At 40.5% G+C, this 25,051-nt stretch overlaps 1 protein-coding gene across 1 annotated transcript in view; it reads left to right on the top strand.

Annotated features, from left to right (window-relative positions):
* LOC130484626 (ubiquitin-conjugating enzyme E2 E2) overlaps positions 1-25,051 on the top strand; it is a 149,764-nt gene that overhangs the window by 20,540 nt on the left and 104,173 nt on the right. Inside the window, exon 3 of the mRNA XM_056857695.1 lies at positions 867-917. Coding sequence (XP_056713673.1) covers positions 867-917 — 51 coding nt within the window. The remainder of the gene's footprint in view (positions 1-866; positions 918-25,051) is intronic.

Raw genomic sequence — 25,051 nt, 5'->3', positions numbered from 1 at the left:
AAGGAAGCCTCTTAAAGGCAGATTCGCCCCCCTGAATGCCTCGTGGGATGATGGCACATGGAGGTGCACCATCAGGATGCCGGCGGGAGGCTGAGTTGGCATCCCAGGGCTGTGCTGCTCTGGCAGCATAGGGAGGCTGGCATTAGTACCCCAATGCTGGCATCCATGCCACTCTTGGCAGCGCAAGTGGCACAGATGCCGGCGCAAGCGGCATGGACACCGGAGTGGGCCCTTGAGCACCTTCCTGAGGACTTTCGCCCTCCCAGCTCCCAAATGGGCTGTTAGGAAGAAAGGAAGATTAGACACATTTAGTGAATTCTCTCTTCCATACGTGCCAAGGGAATCCATGTATGCAGATTATTTTATTTATTTAGGGTATCTATATGCCTCCTCTCTTGAGTCTGGCTCAAAGAGATGCACATGCATTCTTAATTTTTTTTTGCCCTAGAAGTTGTCCATGAAATTCTAAGGGTGCATATTGTAACCTGCTTATGTTAAGTGAAGCATTTGGAGGGTTTTTTTGTGTGTTTTTTTAAGGAAAACCGGTGTGCACTGTTGGTATTTGATCTTGGTAAGATCTCACATCCAATGGCTGGATTAATATTTTTTTTAACCTTGGGGAGTTTAAATTAGCAGTTTCTGAGGGCATCTTCCAGAAAGGAAACTGCAAATATTAAGACGTGAATGAGGGTCAGATGTTTATTCCTCTTAGTGACCACAGCCTACAACATTTATGACTTTTTTCTCTAATAACAATGATAATCTACTTTTTTTATTAATTGGTGTTACCTCCAGTACATGAAGTTGGAAGAAAACTATCAAAGGGGGGGAAAGTTCAGTCTAACCTCTGTTTCTTTTCTTTTAAGAATTCAGAAAGAACTTGCAGAAATTACATTAGACCCTCCTCCAAACTGTAGGTAAGTTTTACATGGATTTATTAACTTGAGTTATATGTGAAAGGTACACCAGAGTTTTCCCAATTTCTTCAAGCTGGTTAGTTTGACTTTTCGCATAGAAGTTTGTAGTACTCATTTATAGCTGTTTTCCTCCAGTGGTATGAATTTTCATGAATTACCTTGGATAGATGATAATTATAAGGTTTAACTATAGTGACAATGATGTAATATTAGAGAAAACTAAATCAGATCCATGTCATTCTGTTTTTAATGCCTTGATATAGGCTTGTGGCAGTAGTAGTTGATGTGTGTTGTTGGCAAATAGTTATACGCAATTTAAAAGAGAAATTGCATAATTGTAGTTTCTTTTTCTTGGATATGATCTTGTGAAAGCATAACAAATGGTTGAATATTGGTTTTGAGTTTGGGGTTTGGTCATTTATGTTCATTTCCTGAATAATTTAGCTCTTAAAACCTGTTGTACTGTATTTCAGCTGGTTTGTTGTCCATCTGAAACTATATATCTACCAACTTGACGTGAGTTCATTGTTGGAGTTCTGCCAGAGATAGTCTTCAGGGTTTACTCAGGAGCCTGGTTTTTGTACCTGTAGCAATGGGAGCTAATGTTTTAGCTTAGCATTTTAATTTGGATAACTTTTTTTTAAAAGGCTTGTGGTATATCATGAAGCAAGAATGCAAAGGCTTCATTAAATTAGGTAAGAGATGAGTTCTGGAACTGAATTTAATAAAATATATATGCGATAAGAATGTACTTTTCAGCCCTGGTTTCTACGCAAAAAATAAATACGTAAGAGAGCATTGTAATATGGTTATGTTGCATTTGGGAAGTATTTCTGGAAGAACAAAATAAATTATGTTAAATAAAAGAATAGTCAGATGTGTGCTTTTGTTGCTTGGTCACTCCTGCTTCGTATACCTCAGAGGGGAAAACAACTGCAAAATACGTCAGCTTGGGCCATAGTACTAGAACTCTGATTCAAATTATATGGTGGAATGGTGGGACAGTGTGAACCCTGCTACTGTATTCCCTGTGTTAATACCTGAGTGCTGACCCCATTTATTTGCACTGCGTCACCTTATATTTTATTTATTATAAATAAGTAATAGAGACACCTGAATACTATGCTTTGCTGTGATGTAGGCTGAGAAGAAGTAATCTCTAACAAGTCTTAATTAGACTTGTTAATAAATATATTTTCAGGTGCTGATTTTGAGGCTCCGGATCGTTTAAATTTAATCCCTTAGATTTGGTGTTATGAGGTTGTTTGCTCTTAGGGACAATAAATATTAGTACTATACTTCTAAAAGCATATGGGGGGATCTTAGTAGTCTATTGCATCAAATAACTAATCAAGTATTGTGACGTTTTAGACTAACTGATTGTGGCATACGTTTCACACAGCAAAGCTTGTTTACATGACGTTACTTGCGTGGAAGCTCATGCTATAATAAATCGATCTGTTTTTAAGATGCCATAAGATGACTCCCTGTGCCCCCCCCCTTGTAAAAGCTGGAATGAAAGTCTTGTGCATTCTCCTTGATTTTTACAGGGATAAGTTGCCACTCTCAGCCCTGGACAGTATTTGTGATGGGAGACCACAAAGGAAGTCTAAGTCTGCTGTGCAGAGGCAGGCAATGGCAAACCATCTCTGAACATCTTTTGCCTTGAAAACCCTACAGGGTTGCCATAAGTCGACTATCTTGCACATTACATATAACACAAGTTGAAATGTGCATATTTTATAATGTTCAGTTTCATCTGTTTATTTGCTTTACTTTGTTGTTTGCCACAAGGCCCTTTATTATATTCTCGTTAACAGTGGTCTGAGGAAAGAAAGACAGTGAATCAAGGTTACGTTATAGAATTCTTTCTGTTAATATTTAGTTGATGATTTAAAAAAAAGCAAACTCTTAACTTGTCATTTCAAAAATCACTTAGAGGCCATTGTAACCTGCAAGCTATGGAAAGCTCTAGTGACTTACTCTTCTGATCTTGTAATGGAAATAGCTGATTTGCAGATCCTTACATTCAAAATTACCAGACAGGCTGCCATTTGGGAAAAACTCTAGGGTTCCCATGTGCACATGAATGCACATTAGTGCATGTAATCCAGATCTGTGGATCACTTATAAAGGGTAATTGCCATATAGATTTAAAGAGGAAGTTTGAAGCAATTAAGAATTTTCTGTGATCTTAGCATGTGTCTTAGCATGGTGTGAAGGGACACTGATTTATGGTTGAGATGGTGTATCCAGCTCTTATAGCAGAAGAGCATGTAGCGCTTGCAGCTTCGCTCGGATATTTGAGCCAAATGTCTGATATGTTTCTCATTTTCAGCTGAACAAAGTTCTGTTCCCAAAGCCAACTATAAACTATTATATCTGTTCTTCCACAATTCATTCCTAATTTTCTGCAAATCTTTGATATCGTCTTCATGTTTATTTATAAACATAAGAACATACAAAGAGCTTTGCTGGATCATACCAGTGGTCCATCTAGCCCAGCATCCTATCTCACTCAGTGGCCAACCAGTTCCTCTGGAGATCCAACAAGAAGGCATAGAGTCTGAGGCCATACATAATTTTATAAACCTATATCATGCTCCTTATAAGTCTTCTCTTTTCTAAACTGAGAAGTCCCAGACTTTTCAGTCTTTCATCATAGGGAAGGTGTTCCAAGCCCCTAATCATATTGGTTGCCCTCTTCTGTACTTTTTCCAGCTCTGCGGTGTCCTTTTTGAGATATGGTGACCTAGAACTGCACATGGTATTCCAAAGGAGGCCGCATCATTGATCTATACAGGGGCATTATAATATTGGCCATTTTATTTTCAATCCCTTTCCTAATAATCCCTAACATAGAGTTTGCCTTTTTTTACTGCTGCAGTACCCTGGGTTTATTACTTTCATAATGCTATCCACCAAAACCCAAGACCTTTTTCCCTTTTAGTCTCAGCAAGTTCATACCTCATTAGACTATACTTGAAACTGGAATGTTTTATTCAAATATGCATCACCTTACACTTACCAACATTGTACTTCATCTGACACATTGTTGCCCACTCACCCAATCTGTGGAGATCCTCCTGGAGCTCTTCACAATCATCTTTGGTTTTCACCATCTTGAATAATTTTGTGTCATCTGCAAACTTGTCCACTACACTACTTGCCCCGAGTTCCAGATCATTTATGAACAAATTAAATAGTACCAGTCCCAATACCGATCCTTATTAGACCCCACTGCCTACTTTCCTGCATTATGAGAACTGTCCATTTATTCCTACTCTTTGCTTCCTGTCATTTAAGCAGTTTTTAATCCATAAGAGAATCCATCCTCTTATCCCATTACTGCTAAGTTTAACTAAGGAGACTTTAATGAGGCTAAAGTCTTTTAAAAGTCCAAGTATATAATGTCTAAAAAGGTAAAGGTCCCCTGTGCAAGCACCGGGTCATTCCTGACCCATGGGGTGATGTCACATCCCGACGTTTCCAAGGCAGATTTTGTTTACGGGGTGGTTTGCCAGTGCCTTCCCCAGTCATCTTCCCTTTACTCCCAGCAAGCAGGGTACTCAGTTGACCGACCTCGGAAGGATGGAAGGATGGGTCAACCTTGAGCCGGCTACCTGAAACCAACTTCCGTCGGGATTGAACTCAGGTAGCGAGCAGAGCTTTTGACTGTAGTACTGCAGTTTACCACTCTGTGTCACTGGGCTCCTATTAATATCTACCAGATCACAATTATCTACATGCTTGTTCAGTTCCTTGAAGAACTGTAAAAGGTTGGGGAGGCAGGACTTCCCTTTGCATAAGCTGTGCTGATTTTCCCTCAGCAGGCTTTGTTTTTCTATGTGCCTAATAATTCTGTCTTTGGCTACAGTTTCTACTGATCTGCCTGGGACAAATGTTAGGCTGACCGACCTGTAATTTCCTGGATCTCATCTGGACCCTTTTAAAAAAATCGGTGCATTATTTGCTACTCTCCAGTCTTCTGGTACAGTGGCTGAATTTAGTGACATGTTACATATAAATAATAATATATAAATAATAAATAATAAGGTTCCTTTTAAATTTGATTGCAGCTTTATCTTTGCATATCCACAATGAATATAAATACAGTTCTTAAAATCCTTTCAAAATCGTTGCAGAGAAATGTGAAACAAGCGTTTCTGTAGGAAGAGTTTATACAGTAAACCAAATAATTGTAAAATGTGTTTATGGATTTGTCTCTTACAGTAATATGCATAATTATTTCAGATATATTTATTTCAGGAAATAAGAAGAGCAGTATCTCCAGACATTGTTAGTAATTTGTTCTATAACAGTTGCAAGCACATCACGCAGAAACAGAAAACTGAAATCTGTATGTTTTGAAGCTTTGCTTATTTCACACAAGTGAAGGTGTCTTTAGTGTAATCCTTAGTTCTTTGTCTTTGTGTATGTGTAAGTGTTTGCAGAAATTTAATAGGGTGATTTTCGTTGTATTTTCACTTTCATCAAGGTTGGGAATGATGATAGCTCAAGAATAGATTGTTTTCATTTCCACTTAGTTGTAAAGCTTCTTTGATATGAGGTGGCACTAAAAGTCTTTTGTGATTCTTTCATTATTAAAAACAAGACATGAACAGCCCTCCAAGCAAACATAACTGAGCTAATCTAAATACAATGAATAAACAATAGGAGCTACTCAGCAGGGTTTTCTAAATCAAATAATGGTCCTATAGAAGAAAATGTTTTCAAAACATTATCTGTAGGCAAAAGAATTTAGGACTATCGTTATGAATTAGATTTGAAAGTATCTATGGCTTTATCCTATCCGATATGGCCTCTATAATGAGTTTCAGAAAAAGTTCAAAGAAGATATAATAAACAGACACAGGATGATATGCAGTCTGTCTAAACATTGCATCTTTGTCCTGTTTCACACATTTCTCTGAATGCGCAATATGATTACATTGATATGTGTGTCCCCCTTCCATTCCTACATCATAATGTGATGTAGATTGTATGTTTGGATTTAGGTAGCTCTTTGTTTTCAAAATAGGATGCACTTACAGCTCACATCGCACACATAGACACTTGGATCGAGACTTTTAAACACGCTTATAGAGGGCTTGTTCGGATATTTGTTTGGACCAGTCCTCAACCTACAACTTTTACTTTAGTTTTAAGCATTAAAATAAAGACCCAACAAAAAAGTTTTTTTTTAACCCAGAACTAGGCAAGCCATCTAGCAAAAATACCTCCCCACCCCCCGCATTTGCTAGAACAGTTATCATACCATTGTAGGCTTTGGGTCTACTGTGGTAATGCTAAAAGGGAATATGTTGCCTGGACTCCTGAAACTGGTTGCTTACACAAGCTTCTAATGTGTGATGTAATGCACCTTTGTGTTGACAAATCCCTTCCAATCCCTCTTCTCCCTTCCCTTCTGAAATGTTCTATTTCTGTAATTTCAGTAATAAGTTAAAGGAGTTTCTTTCTTGCCATTGTATCTGAAGAAGTGTATCTGTCTCATAAAAGCTCATATTAGACTTCTGTTTAGAATCCCTTTGTTAACAGAAGTCCTGACCTGAAAAAGGTGATTTAATTTGTAGAGTCATTGGTTCCTTTCACCTCTAAATATAAGGAACTGGCTTTTAGGGAACAGAGGTGTTTTTCTCCTATTGTCTCTGTTTCATAAAACCTTCATTTCCAACTTGGCAGCCTTTACCCATGAAATCAAAGCCACCATCATGAGTATTGGTTATCAGGGTCGGAGTTGTGGAGAAAAATGTGTTGTTTTACAAGGGTCTTTGATGATAGAACTAATTTGAGCCAAGCTCAATATCATTTGTGCTTTCATGGGCAATAAAATTCATTCATTATGATATTCAACATGGACAGCTGCTGAATAGTTAAGACCAGACGGAGCTTTTGAGCTAATATGGAGGAGGGGGAAGGAGGGAAGCTTGTGAGCTTTAGAAGCTGCAAATGATTGTAGCCTTGACTTCTGCCAAACCCCTGTAAGTATTTTTCAAAATTAGGTTGATCAGGCATCTTCTTTATTTATAAGGCTTTCATTAAATAAACCTTCGCCCCCCACCCCCAGTGATGAAAGTGAAAATTTGCTTAGACAAACAAGTGAACTTTATCCTACCCTGTCTGAAAATATTTTGAAGGTCTCTGAAAAAAGCAAATATTTGCTTTCTTTTCAGATTCCCTGTGGTGCTGCTAAACATTTTGGATATTCTTTACTATCAAGTTTTGATCCTCCTGAAGTGCAAATGCATTACTTTCTTCTTAGCATTCCTAAAATATTGTTGTAACATGGAATACCCTTTTTTATTAATAATGGTGCCTGGTTTGTCTACTGGAGTGACGATTTAGAAAATAAAACTGTTTTTACTGTTAAGAGTTGCATGCTTTGAACTATTAGAAAAAGGAATATAGATTGAATTTTGAGGGTTTTTTATTTGATTACATTGGTGTATGCATTTGTTTTAATTATGAGTAAAAATACCTTACGCAGAAAGAGTCTGCAGATGCGGTGCAGGATGTCCTGACTCACTGTCCCACATACTTTTGGATTGCAACCTATATGACTCCCCAAGAGAAAACCTCAAAACCCTTAATTCCGAACTTTCCCCCAAACATTAGGAAAACTATTGTCGAAGGCTTTCACGGTCAGAGTTCATTGGTTCTTGTAGGTTATCCGGGCTGTGTAACCGTGGTCTTGGAATTTTCTTTCCTGACGTTTCGCCAGCAACTGTGGCAGGCATCTTCAGAGTAGTAACACTGAAGGACAGTGTCTCTCAGTGTCAAGGGTGTAGGAAGAGTAATATATAGTCAGAAAGGGGTTGGGTTTGAGCTGAGTATTGTCCTGCAAAAGTATTGTCCTGTAAGTATCAAGATAATGTGCTAATGAGGGTATGGTATGTTAATATGGAACCATTGTATCCTGAAGTGATCTGTTAATGTGTGTAATCCAAAGCTAATCTGTATGGCTATTGTTGAATGTTGTCTTTGTCTGGAGGTTTTTCAGGGCAGGAAGCCAAGCCTTATTCATTCTTAAACTCTCCTCTTTTCTGTTAAAGTTGTGCTGATGTTTATGAATTTCAATGGCTTCTCTGTGCAATCTGACAAAATAGTTGGTAGAATTGTCCAGTCTTTCAGTGTCTTGGAATAAGACCCTGTGTCCTGTTTGTGTCAGTCCATGTTCAGCCACTGCTGATTTCTCAGGTTGGCCAAGTCTGCAGTATCTTTCATGTTCTTTTATCCTTGTTTGTATGCTGCGTTTTGTGGTCCCGATGTAAACTTCTCCACAGCTGCAAGGTATACGATATACTCCTGCAGAGGTGAGGGGGTCTCTTTTGTCTTTTGCTGATCGTAGCATTTGTTGTATTTTCTTGGTGGGTTTAAACACTGTTTGTAGGTTATGTTTTTTCAAAAGTTTCTCCATCCTATCAGTGACTCCTTTAATAAATGGCAAGAATACCTTTCCTATGGGAGACTGTTTTTCTTGAGTTTTCTGATTTTTGTTTGGTTCAATGGCCCTTCTGATTTCATTCTTGGAGTAGCCGTTTGCTAGCAGTGCGTGATTTAGATGATTAGTTTCTTCCTTGAGAAACTTTTGAAAAAACATAACCTACTTTGACTTCAGAGGGTAAACGCCCCCTAGAGCCAGTTCTATTTCCTGCCTTATCGGGAGAGCAGCCTTTCGCAGCTCTCAGCTTCAAGGAAAACGAATCTTTTATCCTTGCCTTTCTTAACTACTCTATCCTAATTCTACATTTCTTACCTATATTGCTATTTTTCTTCTTATATATATATTCTTTTTATCTGTCTTCCCTTATCTACCTTAGTAGACAAAGGGCAAAAAGTGTTCAGGGAGCTCCTTCCCGCCAAAACAAGATGGCGGATCGGCAAGAAGACGGCTATATAGCGTCAGCCGATTTAGATCCTAGCCTACTGAAGGCCGTGCCGGATCCTAACATACCCTCCACCAGTCAATCTATTGACTCGAGGGTTAAATCAAAAAAGAAAAACGGCACAAGCGGCGGAGGCGGCGGCAAGCGCAAGAGGGTCGTCTCGGCTGGCGGCAAGCGCGCTAAACGCCTCATAGACGCCGCCCGACTTGCAGGCGCGCCAAAAAGAAGCGGATGGGCTCCCGCTACGGTTAGCGCCGCGGGGGATACAGCGGCTCTTGCCGCTCCTCCTCAGCAAATGCAAAGTGAGATCCAGCAGGCTGGCGGCTCGCCTTTGCCTATTAACGCTCCGTCCTCTGGCGGCTCGCCTTTCTCTCAAGGACGTGAAGCGTCGACGGAGACATCAACTTCTGGTAGGATTCCCCCCCCCTCTCCCAAGATGGCGGGTTAGCCTTTCTTCGAGCGGAGCTCTCGGCTCTCATTAAGGACGCCTTCACTGAAGGCTTGAGAGCAGTCCAAACCCCTCCTCCACCAATATATCCACCCCCCTCTTCAGCCAGGCAAACCCAGGCTTTGCAGGACTATGAGTCCTTGGGAGCGCGCCCAAAGCAAGCTAATGCTGGCTATACTTACGTTGGGGACGGTAGATGGCCCACAAAGGCGGCCCTTAAAGACTCCTCAGGGCAGCAAATTATGCAAGGGGAGGAGGGAGATGAATCAATATCTTCAGCTGACGAGAAAGCTGAAAGAGAGGAGGGCGAGTTCAGTTCGGATGGGGAAGACATAATTGAACAGCCTAAACAATCTAGAGTGTTCAATGCAGAGGAATTTCCTCTACTGCTTTCTAAAACTCTAGCAGCACTTGATCTTTCTGATGACACTGATTCCTCAGTCACTCAAACAAAAAAGGGGATGAAAGAATTCTTTCATATACATGACATTCCAGACAAAGTGATACCTGTACCAGATTATTTTATTTCTCTCATTAAGTCAGAATGGGACAAGCCAATGGCTTCCAAACAGTTCCCAATAACATCAAAGAAATTTTACAATTTAGATCAGGCCGCTTCTGAGATGCTCAGGGTACCCCCGGTGGAGACACCAGTAACTACACTGCACACCTCAGACACAGTCACAGAAGAAGGCCAGGCCTTAATCAGAGATCCTGCAGATAGAAAGGCAGAGCTGGCCTGCAAAAAATCACATGAGGCTTCCGCCTTGGCTATCAAGGCCTCAATTACATCTGCTCTGGTCTCGAGAGCAGCAATTATATGGGCCAGAAAGTTAACTCAAATTATTCCACAGGAAGAAAGACAGGCCTGTGAAGGTGTCTCTAGAATTCTAAGGGCTGTGTCTTTCCTAGCCGATTCTACCCTAGACTCCATGGCTTATGCAGCTAGAGCTCTAGCTACCGCAGCAGCGGCTAGAAGGGTCTTATGGCTCCGCCCCTGGCAGGTAGAACACAGGTCAAAATCAGTTTTAATGGGCTACCCTTATCAGGGCAAACGCTTATTTGGAGAGAAATTGGATACCATCTTAGTGGAGACTAAGGACAAAAAGCAAGCACTGCCCAAGTCTCTTCACAAAGATTTTAAGACCTCCTCCAACCCCTCCTCTTTTCGTTCCTACCATACCCTACATAAATTTAGACCCGAACAGCGTAGAAACCAATGGGGTCAAAATAACCAATGGCGCCAGAACCGTCATTCCTTTCGGAGAGGAGGTAGATTTAATAGGAATTCAAAGTTCTCCTCATTCCAAGGTGATAAAGGAAACAAATCCGGCCAACAATCAAAACAGTGACGCCGATCTTCAGCCTGTAGGGGGCAGGCTCAGTCATTTTCTCCCACAATGGTCAACCCCTCATGTAGACTTGTGGGTACAAAACATAATAGCGCAGGGATATCAAATAGAGTTCTCTCACATACCTGCAAACAGACTATTGACATCCCAACCCCCAAAAACAAGGACAAATTGCAAAGAACCTCAGAGGCAATACAACACCTAATAGATATCAAAGCGATAGAGACAGTGCCTCTATCGGAACGCTCATTGGGAATCTATTCAGTATTCTTCACCGTTCCCAAAAGGGATGGCGGCTGGCGAGCCATATTAGATCTGAAGTTTCTGAACAGATTTATCCCACTGAAGCGCTTCAGAATGGAGACACTGAAGTCAGTCTCAGAGGCACTGAGACCAATGGACTTCCTAACATCCATAGACCTCACAGAAGCCTACATGCATATACTCATATACCCACAACATCGACGCTTCCTGAGGTTCCTCTTTCAGGGGACGCACTACCAATTCAGGGCCCTCCCCTTCGGGTTAACATCTGCCCCAAGGGTATTCACCAAAGTACTAGTTACATTGGTGGCAGAACTGCGCAAAGAGGGCATACGCATTCATCCTTACTTAGACGACATCCTGGTATGTGCAGACTCTCTACAACAAAGTCTACAACACACACGACAAGTACTAGACAAACTGACAAAACACGGCTTCATAGTGAATTACAAAAAGAGCAAGTTAAACCCTTCACAACACCTACAACATCTAGGAGTAGTCATAGACACACAGCACAACAAACTATTCCTGACGGAGGAAAAGGTCAACCTTATTTCTTCTCTGGCCAAGAAAGCATACAATTCACATCAATCCAAACTCATGTTTCTTGCCAAACTGCAGGGACACATGGTAGCTTGCATCCCCACCATACAATGGGCCCGTCTACACTCGAGACCCCTACAGTGGTTTCTCAGACCCTATCAGAGGGACATTCAAAGGAAGCGAGACCTAAACACTCTACTTCCCAAAGAAGTCAAACACAGCCTACTGTGGTGGTCACAAAGGGACAATCTCTCAAAAGGTCTCAGATTTATCCTCCCAATACCAGAACAAATTTACACAGACGCATGCACAACTGGGTGGGGAGCAACCCTTCACGAACACATAGCGCAAGGCAGTTGGACTCACCAGGAACAAAAATTACACATAAACGCACTAGAAATAAGAGCAATATTCAGAGCTCTCCAAAGTTTCACGACACTGATTCAAGGGAAAGACATTCTAATAAGAACAGACAATGTGGCCGCAAAGGCACATTTAAACAAACAGGGAGGGTCACGATCATCAACCCTACACAAGGAGGCCCTAAAAATATTAAACTGGGCAGAGTCCAACCTAACCTCTCTTCAAGCAGAACACATTCAGGGAGTCACGAATGTCCAAGCAGATTGGCTCAGCAGGGAGACCATCAGCGAAGCAGAGTGGTCCCTCCACCCAGACATATTCCAGACCATCACACAACGATTCGGAACTCCAGCAATAGACCTATTTGCCTCCAATCTGAATCACCATCTACCTCGGTTTTATTCCAGGTTTGCACAACAAGGGGCGGAACAGACGGATGCCCTAACGGCTCCATGGCCCAAGGGGATGCTATATGCCTTCCCTCCTCTACCTCTCATACCAAGAGTACTGAGGAGAATACAAACATTGAAGGCACACGTGATTTTCGTAGCTCCCTATTGGCCCAGGAGACCCTGGTTCCCGACACTAGTACAAATGTCTCACAACAACTTCTGGAGGATTCCAGACAGGCAAGACCTACTGTTACAGGGTCCCGTGTGCCATCCCAATCCAGGATGGTACAAAATGACCGTATGGGCATTGAACGGAGGAGACTCTACAACTTAGGTTATAGCGAGGAAATAGTTAATACTATACAAGCTGCACGCAAACCTTCCACCCAAAGAATCTATAATTCAACTTGGAGGGCCTTTACTAGGTGGTGCAGGCGTAAAGGTTTTAACCCACTCAAACCGACTACACTGGGTATATTATCCTTCTTGCAGGAGGGTCAAAGGTTGGGTTTAGCCACATCTACATTGCACAGACAACTAGCTTCTGTAGCCACCATCGTTCCAAGGGTGGCAGGTTATAAGTTATCCAATCACCCACACATCAAATTATTCTTTAGAGGGTTAAACATCATCAACCCACCGGTAAGACACAGGTTCCCTACCTGGAGCCTACACACAGTCCTAACCGCACTCACCAAACCTCCTTTTGAACCTCTCACCAAAGTAGGGTTCAAATGGCTTAGGATGAAAGTGTTATTTTTGACTGCAATAACATCAGCGCGTAGAGTATCTGAAATAGGAGCCTTATCGGTCCGCCCAGGTCTTATCACCTTTCACAAGGACAAGGTAGTCCTCAGACATGATCACTCCTTTTTACCTAAGTGTAATACAAAATTCCACAGAGAGCAGGACATAGTCCTACCTTCATTCTGCCCCAATCCAAAGACACCAAAGGAGAAGACTTGGCACTCACTAGACGTAAGGAGGGCCATTCACATTTACATATACAGAACAGAGAGTATCAGAACATCAGAAGCCCTGTTCATTAACATCTCACAACCTAGATTAGGAAAACCAATGTCAAGGGCATCGATCAGCCGCACAATCTCCATGTGCATTAAAACAGCTTACATGGAAAGCAAATTACCAGTACCAGGGGGCATAACTGCACACTCGGTCAGGAGTGCGGCCACTTCTACCGCCTTCGACAGACAGGCTCCCATAGATGAAATTTGTAAGGCAGCCACATGGTCGTCGGTGTCGACTTTCGTTCGACACTACAAATTAAATCTATTTTCTTCAGCAGACGCAGCATTCGGCAGAGGATTCAGTGAAAACCACCCCCCTTCCATGTGTAGAAATTCTTTGTTGGGTCCAAGCCAGTATGTTTTATGGGAAACAGGAAGCTCCACAAGTAGAAAATCTCCAAAAATTGATTGTTTTGTAATGTGTAAAAGTATGCGGCATTGTAGTTTGCTAGCTTATTCTAGAATCAGATTGGCTGCAGCATTTTGAATTATGTCAAGATTCATGTCAAATGTTTCCTAATTACAATTAAGATATTTACTTCAAATAGCTTCTTCACCTGTCAGTTTATTTTTAACCTGTTTACATGTAGATTTATCATGATTTAAATCACACTATAACCCACTGGTTTTAATTTTTAAAATTCCATTGCTATTTAGATAACTTTCTTGATGGAAAAGCATACTTATTTGTTTCTATGAAAAGGTTCATGAAACAGCTTCTGTTGGGATTATAGTTTGTGTATAGATTGCAAGCTTTCAGTCATACCTGACTATACACAATACTGATTAAAAATGAAATAGTCTGGTTATAATCCCCAAAAGTAAAGAATTAGATTCTTTAAAATGTCACTTAATATTTTTACCACTTTATGGAAATGATATACAGTACTTTGCTTATTTTTTGGTATTTTAACAGGCATGTGCTAGTTGGAATCAACACTAGAAAGTACTTGTTCTCTGCAGTGTTACTTTGTTGTAGTCTGCACTTCATTGTCACATAGCTACCCTGCTGTGCCCTACCCCAATACCTTGTACTATCTTCACTGCCATTTTGGTTTACCTGGCAACCCAAAATGCTGGCTGAGATCCTGTAAGGTAATCTTGTGACAGCTTGGAACTTTAAACTGTTTTGTGTTTGGAGATGAGGGGGGCTGGGAGAAGGAAGGGGAACAAGCCCTGGGAGCTACAAAGGGGAAGGGATTGTGAGAAAGGAAGGATTGCCAGGAGAGGAGGGGAAGTAGAGAGGAAGCAGAACTGAAGGCAGTGGAGAGATGGGAAGCGGCCAGTGAGGCAGGGAGAAGAATGTGAGCTGGAGAAAATGCGGGTGGGTGGGGAGCAAGGGGGAAAACATGAAAAAGCAGGAGCTGGCAACAGAATAGGGTTGCAGGGTCCCTCTTCACCACCGGCGGGAAGTTTTTGGGCGGAGGAGTGCAGGGTTTGGGGAGGGTAGGGACTTCAATGCCATAGAGTCCATAGCCAAAGCGGCCATTTTCTCCAGATGAACTGATCCCTGTCAGCTGGAGATCAATTGTAATAGCAGGAGATCTCCAGCTACTATCTGGAGGTTGGCAACCCTACAAGAGAAGGAAGGCAAAACAATATGGAGAAGAGGACATTCCCAGGAGTGAGTGGGATTTCCCCATTCTCAGGAGTGAGCCTGTCCCCTGCGTGTGTATAAATTAAGTAAAGGGTGTGTGTGTGTCTGCCTCTAATTCAGTCACTTAAAGTTATATAGCTTTTATTCCTTCATAATGTCACTGTATTTATGAATTAAAAACTAGCATATATTGTAAAAAGCACAATTATATGCAGAGGCGAATCTACTGTGAAACTAATGAATCTTAAGCTTCAGGGCCCCTAATCCCGGAGGGGCCCCCTGAAGCAATTTTTTTTAATGAGTGAATTTCTCAACAAAATCGATTGAGTTTTTTAGAATCATAAGCCAATGGGTTGAAGTACTTAATATTGACTTTAGAATATGCTCTAATACCCATTTCATGTGGCCTGAAAATGTCCCTGAAATAGGTCAAATTTCAGATTTTCTTGGGGGCTTGCAGTGCCCGAACCCCCAGCTTTAAGGGCTCACTGAGCTCTCCAGAATCTATTCACAGCTTACATTTGGGCAGCTGGATCCTCAAATTCTTTGTTGGTGCACGGCTTAATAGTTCTGTAGTTTTATTTCATCGCTGTATGGCCCATTTTCAAGGACTCCACCCCGCCTTTTGGGCCTTGAGGTCCTTGCAAGGGCAGCAAGGCTCTTTGGACCTTGTTGGATGTTGCCCTATTGCTGCTTCAGGGCCCCAAAAATGTAGGTCCACCACTGATTATATGCTTTATGGCGCCTGAGAAAAAAAATGCAGGGAAGCAAAATGTTCGTAATGCTTGTGACTTTTATGATGAGTTCCACAATCTAAATTTAATATTGTCGGATGTAGAACTTTATATTGTTTGATCAATGCATGTGCCTGAGTTTGGGTGATACAGTCCGTTAAATGTTTGCACCTTCTCTAGCAATAATCCGTTTTTCTTTAGTGCGATCTGCCTCACAGGGAATGACTGGTGTGTGTGTGTGGGGGGGGGGTACTGTTTTAATAGTAAACTATGGTGTGAGATTGTCAGTCAAAAGCCCTTTTGAACAAAACTGCTTTGCAATGGCTGTTACCGCCCAGCCTGCTCTGTGCGGCCCCGCCCGCCTCCCAGCTGGCTGTCGGGGCGGGGAACGCCGGCTTGCGCCGTCCCGACGCGCACGCACCCAACCGGCATTCACTCCATAAGACAAGTTTTTAGAGGAGGAAAACAAGATTTTTTCTTGTTTTCCTTCTCTAAAAACTAGGTGCGTCTTATGGTCAGGTGCGTCCTTTGGAGCGAAAAATATGGTACTTGCTGTATCTGACTTTTGGTGTGGCCTTTTCAGGAAAATTTGCTAAACTGTGTACTTCATTTAATACTAGGTAAGGGACATAGCCCAGCAAGCCCCTTTGTGTGCATGGAAGATGATGTTTGTTCTCTCCTTCGGAGCGGTCTCCCACCCTCACCTCCACATTACAAGCTGTTTGGAACGGTCTCCTGAATAGTTGAGGAAATTGTTGTTTAAGTGGGGACAAGAACACATCCCACTTACGGATACAGATCTCTTTGCCTGCTTGCAGGAGTATGGCCATTAAACCTAAGTACCTGATCTCACAGTCTATACAAATATGGCTGTGACAGAATGAAAATTAACCTGTATGGACTGGAACATTCAGGGTTCGGCTTGCATTCTGTGTGTGGCATGCTGTCACTAACCACCCGTGTGTTTTGTGCAAGGGGCTGTATTTATTGGGATAGAATATTTACAGTAGATTTGCTTGTGAGAGGTAATCCCTGTACAAAATTACTGAACATGTATTTTGGGGTGAGCTTCCAGTTTACCTACAAATTACTGTGTTAATGTAGTTGTAGTTTATTAGGTGGGTTAGTGATGATGGATAGAGTAGTTTCCGGACATTACTTCTGGCTTCCAGCGTCTCTCAGTTAGCTGTGTTGCATTTATGTAGCTAGTCTGACACTGGCAGTTCCTGGTACTGTAACTGTTTTTTAAAAAAGAAAAAAAGCATGGCTTCTCTTAATTAGCTTATTAATTGAATAGCATACTCTATGACCTTAACAGCATTCTGTACTAGAGGGTTGTGTAGGGTCTTTTTGCAACAGCAGTCCCAGGGGACATTTGGCTGATTCATTACTATGCAACGTCTCTTCTGTCTAGGGATGGGGGTAGAGCAGCATATGCTGTGCCATGTGAAAGGGCATTTCAGTTGGCTGGTTCAGAGAGGAGAAATGAGCCTCAGCCCTGCTGCTTGTTGAACAGCGACTACCAGGGCTATTGGTGGGCGATGGCTATTTCTTCAGCTGCCTTATGGCCCTGCTTTTCCTGGGGCACTGATGGAGTGCTTGTCACAGTCTGGATCTAAGGATGACAGCTTTGGTACAAAAAGTATAATTAGCTCTCTGTTATTTACTTGTGCTTTCCAACGAATAAAATAACATCTGTCGTTCATATTTTTGAAGGTGGCTTGTTTGTTTCCCTGCCATATCGCATTCACAGAAATGTCCTGTTGGTAGCAGCAGGCACGGGGAAAAAAGTTACGAAAATGAAGGATTGTACAAAAATGGTTGTAAACATTTTCATAGCTTCTTCTCGTGGCTGGTTTAAAGATGTGAAACTTTTAAAGATTTATTAGCATTTTCTTCAATTCATTGCTTGTGTGTTAGAAAGGGGGAAAGTATTTGCTCAACCTGAGGATCAAATGATCTATGGGTACACAAGTAAAAATTGAGTTGTGTGAGTGAACGTGTAACACATATATAAAATGAATACATATGCATTTTATTTGTGATATAATATGTTTTGTGTTTCTTTTTACAAAGCTACTAATATGTTAATTAAATTATTGGATTTAATATGTCTTCCCAGGCACTATGTTGATTCTCTGTTGATGATTTTTTTCTTATCTCCACTTGATGGTATTTGCTGGAATCTTTTATTGATTTAATGCCCCAGCCTAATCAACTGATCTTAGTCTACCTCATTTTTGGAAATTGGCTCAAATTTTCTGAAACTTTCAGTGTTGCTGTAAGTTATTTTGTAGGTTGTGGGTTTTTTTTGTCAATTTGTGTTCTTATTATTGTTGGTTGTCTCTTTTAATTGTGTAACATTTACATTTGGATTTTAGACTTCATTTAAGCCCTCCTGAGAACCAATTTGGGTAAAAATATTTTACAGAAAATTATCTTTTCTTCAGTTGTAGAGAGCAGTTGGATTGGCAGAAGCCCACAGTTCCAGTTTTGTATCAATCTGTGCAGTGTGACATACTAGTAGATAATTTTTGCCAAAATTATACATTGCTGGTTCTGTTGTTTTGAAGCTCAGGACCACATCACACACAATTAATTCATGATATGGATATTAATTTGGGAATTTTGAGTAATCATTCTGTTAAGATTTTGGAGAATAGGTTATGGCCTGTAGGAATTTTGTGTGTGTGATTTGTCAGGCCTCCAGTTTAGTGAATGCCTTTCAACATGGGATCTCCAAATTAAAATTTATCAAATACGTCTCCTTTTTCTGAAATATTTTAATTTAATCAGAGGTGGCAGCATTGTTCCGCCTGCTATTGCCCAGGAGGGTTTCCCCTTCCATATTAAAATTATAATGCTGCAGGGTTCTTCCTTAGCCTTGAGAATTGTTAATTTATTTTGCTGCATTAGGGCATGCATTCAGTTTTGCTGCTTTTCATTGTGCCTTGAAGAAGCTATTTATTCAAGTGTTGGCATCTTGTATATCAACTTTCCTGCTGTTAAATAGTGGCGGTTTTTTAAAATGAACCCCTTCATTGTATCCCTTCTCATATATTTTTGATGGATTTTATAACGTATGTGAAGGTTAAATTTATTGTTTTAATCTTGGAGTATTTGGAGATTTGCTCCAAAATAGGCGCTAAATACTCTGCAGTGTTCTCAGGATCTAAATAGCTACGAATAACCCATGAATGAATATAAATCCTGCCTCGTCAATTACATTTTAAAGTGACATTTGCTTCTGATCCGCAATAAATATATCTGCCTGGTACACTTACTTTTATTGGATAAAGTTGCTAATGGAGGTTAGTACAATCTCTGAAATCCTGTCCCGAAAACAAAGAAGTTAAAACTTTTCTGTTTTGCTATGAAATGCCTTTGTATGAATTGTTGCTGGGGTTTGTTTTTAAAGATGGTATTCGGTATTGCTGTTCATGGTGAGTCAAGTTTTTCCCTAGCAAACAATATGGAAAGGAGCCAAACCATAACTGTTGCTACAGTTGCATAATCAACCATGTACAATTTGTTTGTTACCTCTCAGAACTGGGCCAGTGTTTCAAAGAGAGATCATGCAGAGATGATTAGCGAATGCACAGCACTACTGTGAAATAGGCTACTTGGCCATAGTTGATCTATTCATACTTATGCATGCTCACATTTTTCTTATCATTACAAGCACTAGTAATGTTTAATTTTAGCAGGCATTTCCACTGCAATGCTATAAAGAAGTAATGATTTTAATATACAAATTATTGTGTTACGCAGGTATGATGAATGCCATCTGGTATTTTCTTTCAAATTGCTTAGAACTTTATGCAGATACGTGAAACAACTGAAAACGTCTGCTTTGGAGACTTGCTTTAACAATTTATTATGTCAAGTATGCATTTTAGTTATGATCCACATTGCAATTGCCACAATTCGGCTGAATTGTGGGTTGCTTGCCACTCTTGATTCTCACAGGCCTAGTGAATAGTTAAGGAAACACTCTAGTCCTGTTGAAACTAAATGAGTCTGGATCAGAAACCAGATTAGTCCCTTTTCTGGGAATGCCACATAAGCTTTTCTGACCTTTTTAAAGGGAATAACAAAATATGAGCATAATAAATACAAGGAAAGCCAGAGATGACCTTAGTTACACTGTGTGTGAACTGCAAGGGTAAAACGAAATAATCTATTTTTTAATGTAATGTCTCTTCCAGATGCCTTTCCCAAGGTAAATAAAGCTGGGTCAGATGTTCATATATTTGTTGTGTGTAACTGAAATTTGAAAACTGAATTTGTAGGGTTGGATTGTTATTAATTTTATTTATTTTTTTATTTCTAACCCGCTCTCCCCGACTGACCATAGGCCAGGCTCAGGGTGGGTCAAATGAGCTTTTTCTGTTGAGGGTGTTTCCCTTTGACCACCAAAAAGGCTGTACTGGAGATCATGAAATCTTCATGTACAAAAACCACCTGGGACAGGAGCTGTACGATGGAGAGAAATTTGGTGAGATTGAATGAAAAAGCTGGGTGAGTGCAACCCTTAGTCTACGATTTCTGTAAACCTCATATTTTGACATGTGATTAGTGCTTATTAGTAACCACAATGTTCAATATACTGTTTTGAGAGCCTATGAAATGCTTTCTGCCGTTAAGTGGCTGTATTCCAATTGAGAACTGAGTTGTGCTTATCTGTTCTGTTGTATGAAAACTTAACCTAGTTATGTTTGTGTAATTAGGAAACTGTTTTCTATTCTGTGTTTGCATACATTAATGTGCACTAGTAATTATTAGTGAAACACCATTTATATGCATGTGCATTACAGTGTTTTATAAGCAAAAAAAACAAAAATAAGCCCCTTATCCCAAAAGTTTACAGTCTAAAATTGATAACTGGGAGCACAGAGGAAGGAGAGAGGGCATTGGTGCAAGTATGGTAACCTGTGCTTAAATTTCGTTATGGTTGGGAATGAGGAGGTTAAGCATTCACAGAAGCTATGCCTTTGCCCCTCTCCTTTCATCCCTTCCCAATCACCACAAATTTGTTTGCAATAAAGCAATTACTTGTAAGGAGCACAAAAGAAATACTACATGGTTTAAATATCACATAACCATTACATGTGCTCATCTTTAGTACATGTAGTTTTGTGGTTGCTTTTCTTTTGTAGCAAGTGGCACTTTTTCATAACAACTGCTCTGAGAACCAAGTATGGAATAAGTACCGTATATACTCGCGTATAAGCCGAGTTTTTCAGCCCAAAAAAAGGGCTGAAAAAACCAAACTCGGCTTATACACGGGTCAATATGGTAGGGGGGAGGGAGGGAGGGAAGAGGAACTTACCGCCGCCGCCGCTGGCCCGCATGCCTTCTGTGTGGCCTGGAAGCAGCCAGAGGGGCCTGCCTGCTCGCAGGCAAGGCCCCGCTGCCGCCCCCTCTGCCGGCCCGCGCGCCCTCTGGGCGGTCTGGAAGCGGCCAGCGGGGCCTGCCTGCTCACAGGCAGGGCCCCGCCGCCAGCGGTTCAAGCGCTGGGAGGGCTCCCCTGCCGCCTCCAGCTGATCAGCGGGCCTCCTCCTCCCACCTCTCCCGGTAAGTAGGGGGTTCAGGGGCTCTTCCCCCTCCCTCCCTAGGGTGGCGCTGGGGTCGGGGTGGCACTGATGGGTCTGGAGGGCCCGGGAGGGGGTGGCACTGGGGTCGGTCTGGAGGGCCCGGGAGGCCGGGCGGGAGGGCGACCCGGGGCAGGGGCGTTGTATAAGCCGACCCTCGGCTTATATGCGGGTGCCTAATTTCCCCCCATTTTTGGGGTGAAATTAGGCACCTCGGCTTATATGCGGGTCGGCTTATACATGAGTATATACGGTAGCTTCATGCATTGCAACTTATTATTTGTTAAAATAAGGACAGAGTGGAGTGTGTATCCATAATCTTAAAACACTTTAATGGTAGCACTCACAATTTAGCTACCAGTTCTTAGAGTGTGATGACAACGGCCAGTAAATGTAATCTGCTATAAAATCATGTCAACTTGAGATTTTTCATATATTGAAGTAATATTTTTAATTACAGGTGCTTTTTGAGAAAGACATAATTCAACCGGGCTGCTATTAGGGCAAGTGCTACTTCAGCTGAGCAATTTCCTGGATTAACATAGTGTGACGATACCACGTGCTTTCTCTTCCGCAAAGGGAAAAACCTCTGCAGAAGCCCTGGAGGATAGCTTTCAGTTCTAGTCATGCTGTCTGGGTAATTTAATTCAGACATGAAGCTAATAAAATTTTAATACAATTGTGTGTATTAAGCAGTATTCACACTTTAGCTTTTGTATGTAGTAACCCATCTGATGCAGACTGTGAACACAGTGGCGAAACCTTCAGTAACCTTTCCCATGCTTTGTATTATAGAATGAGAAAGCTGATTCTATCTGCTAATCAGCTATGGGTAAAGTGTATGCTAGCAGAAATATAAGAGCACAATTCAGCCAAAATTGAGCATGCTTATTGCAATAGAGCGGTTATGCACATGCTTAAATAGAACATATTATCATTGACACAACACGGAAACTATGACTGGTCTTATAGAACTGATTTATTGGTGTAAGATATTCCAATCATACCTGCTGCTTGTTATTTATTGCTATGTACATAATTAGATGCTAATACTAACATTGATAATATGTAGCCCTGAGGATTTATAATAGGAAAAATAGTGACCACTTAGTTTGATGAACCTGATCTTTGAACAGAAGCTCTTGGTTTGTCCTTTCTCTCTCTGAGTCTTGCTGATCCTGTGGACTACTGATTTTCTGCTCTTTTCTTACATTACCTACAGTCATTCTTAATTATAACTAAATACACCATTCGATTATCTTTAGTTATATGTATAAAAATCCTATCAGTAACATTGCAAAATCCTTCTTTCAAGCCCAAACTATGACAATACAGAATAGGCTGTTATTGAACCTTTTAGTTCTGCTTCATTTAAAAACAAACAAACATGGTTGTTTATTTAGAAATTAATTTACAGTGCAATCCTTCTCAGGTCTATTCAGTGGGGCTTACTCCCATGAAAGTGTTCTTAGGATTGCACTGTTAGTTTCCCAAGCTACAGAACTCTAAAAGTCAGAGGAAGCCTTTAGAAAATTCTTTGAATTTTTTGGAATCTCAACATTCTATAGTGATAGTGAACAACTGTAAGGCTGAAAGGGGGGCACAGAACTCATCACCATGGCTAAGACCCCGTTTCAGTGGATCTTCCATAACAACACAGGCTGCAGCTAGCACACCAGCAGTATTCACACTTTAGCTTTTATATGTAGTAATCCATCTGATGCAGACTGTGAACACAGTGGCAAAACCTTCAGTAACCTTTTCCATGCTTTGTATTATAGAATGAGAAAGCTGATTCTATCTGGAGCAGGCAAGTCAGTAGCACTCATCAAACCATACTAACAAATTAGAAGCAAGAATGAGAAGGAATGTATTCCTCCAGAATAAAATCACCCCCTCTGTTCCCTCCTTGATGTTGACCATATACTGCATGTGCACTGAAGCTGGCCATGGTTAATAGCTCATAAAACAAGAATATGATTCCTCTCATAAACTAGAATATAAAAATATTCTCATTGAGTCTGCAAAGTGTGGTCATGAAGAAACCTGATCAGCATTAAATCTGAATTATTATCAGTCTAACAAGGATAGAATGAGGGGAGTTCCCTGACAAGAGAGTGATAGGAGGAAATGTTTGTCACAGAGAATGGCTTCTAATAAGTGTCTGATAGAGGTGGCTATTTGAAAATAAAGTTTTCATATGTTATGCCAAGTTATATCAAAAAGATGATATTTCTGATAAGAAAATAGAAAAGTTCTTGAATTCTATAAACATGAAGAAACTTTCAGCGGCCCAGCAAAAATTTATAGATGCCCCAATTACCTTGGAAGAACTACAAGAAGCTATAACAAAACAAAAAACAGATAAGACTTTCGGTCCAGATAGAATTACAGCATTATTTTACCGAACATTTAAGGAAAACCTATCGAACTTTCTGTTGATGGTTTGTAATACAATATTGGATACTGGAACATCACCTGAAACGTGGTCACATGCTTTTATTTCACTGATCCATAAGACAGGAAGGGACTCAGAAAGAGTATCAAACTATAGACCTATTTCTTTATTAAATGTGGATTACAAAATATATGCCTCGATTTTGTCAAATAGAGTCAAACAATTCACTAAAGACTTAGTACATGAAGATCAAGCGGGATTTGTACCAGGAAGACAAATTAAAGATAATCTCAGGATACTATTAGATGCACTGGAATATTATGAACATAATAACCAGCACAAAGCAGCTTTTGGTTTTTTAGATGCAGAAAAAGCTTTTGATATGGTCTCTTGGGATTTTATGAAAAAAGTATTAGAAAAAAATGAACTTTGGTGAATGCTTCAGGAGAGGCATAACGGCTATATATATGAAACAACAAGCAAAAATTCTGGTTAATGAATCCATGTCAGATAACTGCATAATACAAAAAGGGACCAGGCAAGGATGTCCACTATCTCCACTATTGTTTATTTTAGTATTGGAAACTTTGTGTTGTAAGATAAGAGAAACGGAAGCCATCCGCGGATTACAAGTTTAAAAACATGAATTTAAATTGAGAGCATTTGCGGATGACCTCCTTTTAATTTTGGAAGAGCCAATTCATTCAATGGACAAATTGGCAGAAATTTTGAGTGCATATGGCCATGTTTCAGAATTTAAGATTAACCAAGAAAAAACACAAACGTTATTTACAAATCTTTCAGAAACTGAACAGAAGAACTTTGTAACCAGTACAGGATGGGAGAAGGTGATACTTGGGTATTTGGATTTCCATAAAGAATAAAGACTTGATTACTAATAATTACTTTAAATTGTGGGAGACAATTTAAAAAGATATGATAAGTTGGTGTAACAAGAAACTTTCTTTCTTGGGATGTATTTCAACAACTCAAATGAATATTCTACCGAGGATATTATTTTTGTTTCAGAATTTACCTATTATCTCCCATGCAAAATATTTTAATGTTTGGATAAAAGACTTACTGAATTTCATCTGGCAAGGGAAAAAACCGAGAATTGCTTACAAATATCTAGTGGACACTAAAGACCGAGGAGGTTTTGCACTTCCTAATTTCCAATTATATGCTGAAGCAGCTGCTTTAGTATGGCTTTAGTATGGCTTAGACACTGGATTGATTTATCCAATGTACGATTACTTGACTTAGAGGGTTTTAACAACAGAAGTGGGTGGCATGGCTATCTATGGTATGACAAAATTAAAATGCAAACATCATTTCAACAACATAGATTTAAATCCTCTTTATATAGAACATGGATGAAATATAAACATCTTCTCGAACCAAAGACACCGATGTGGATATCATCACAAGAAATGTTGACATTACGCCCACTTAGGCCGGCACAATTCGTTACATACCAGGATCTCTTGAAATGGGATGGTAATAAGTGTTGT

This window comes from Euleptes europaea, chromosome 11 (genome assembly GCF_029931775.1).
Source record: "Euleptes europaea isolate rEulEur1 chromosome 11, rEulEur1.hap1, whole genome shotgun sequence".
Classification (NCBI taxonomy): domain Eukaryota; kingdom Metazoa; phylum Chordata; class Lepidosauria; order Squamata; family Sphaerodactylidae; genus Euleptes; species Euleptes europaea.
This window is presented reverse-complemented; position numbering and strand designations above follow the sequence as displayed.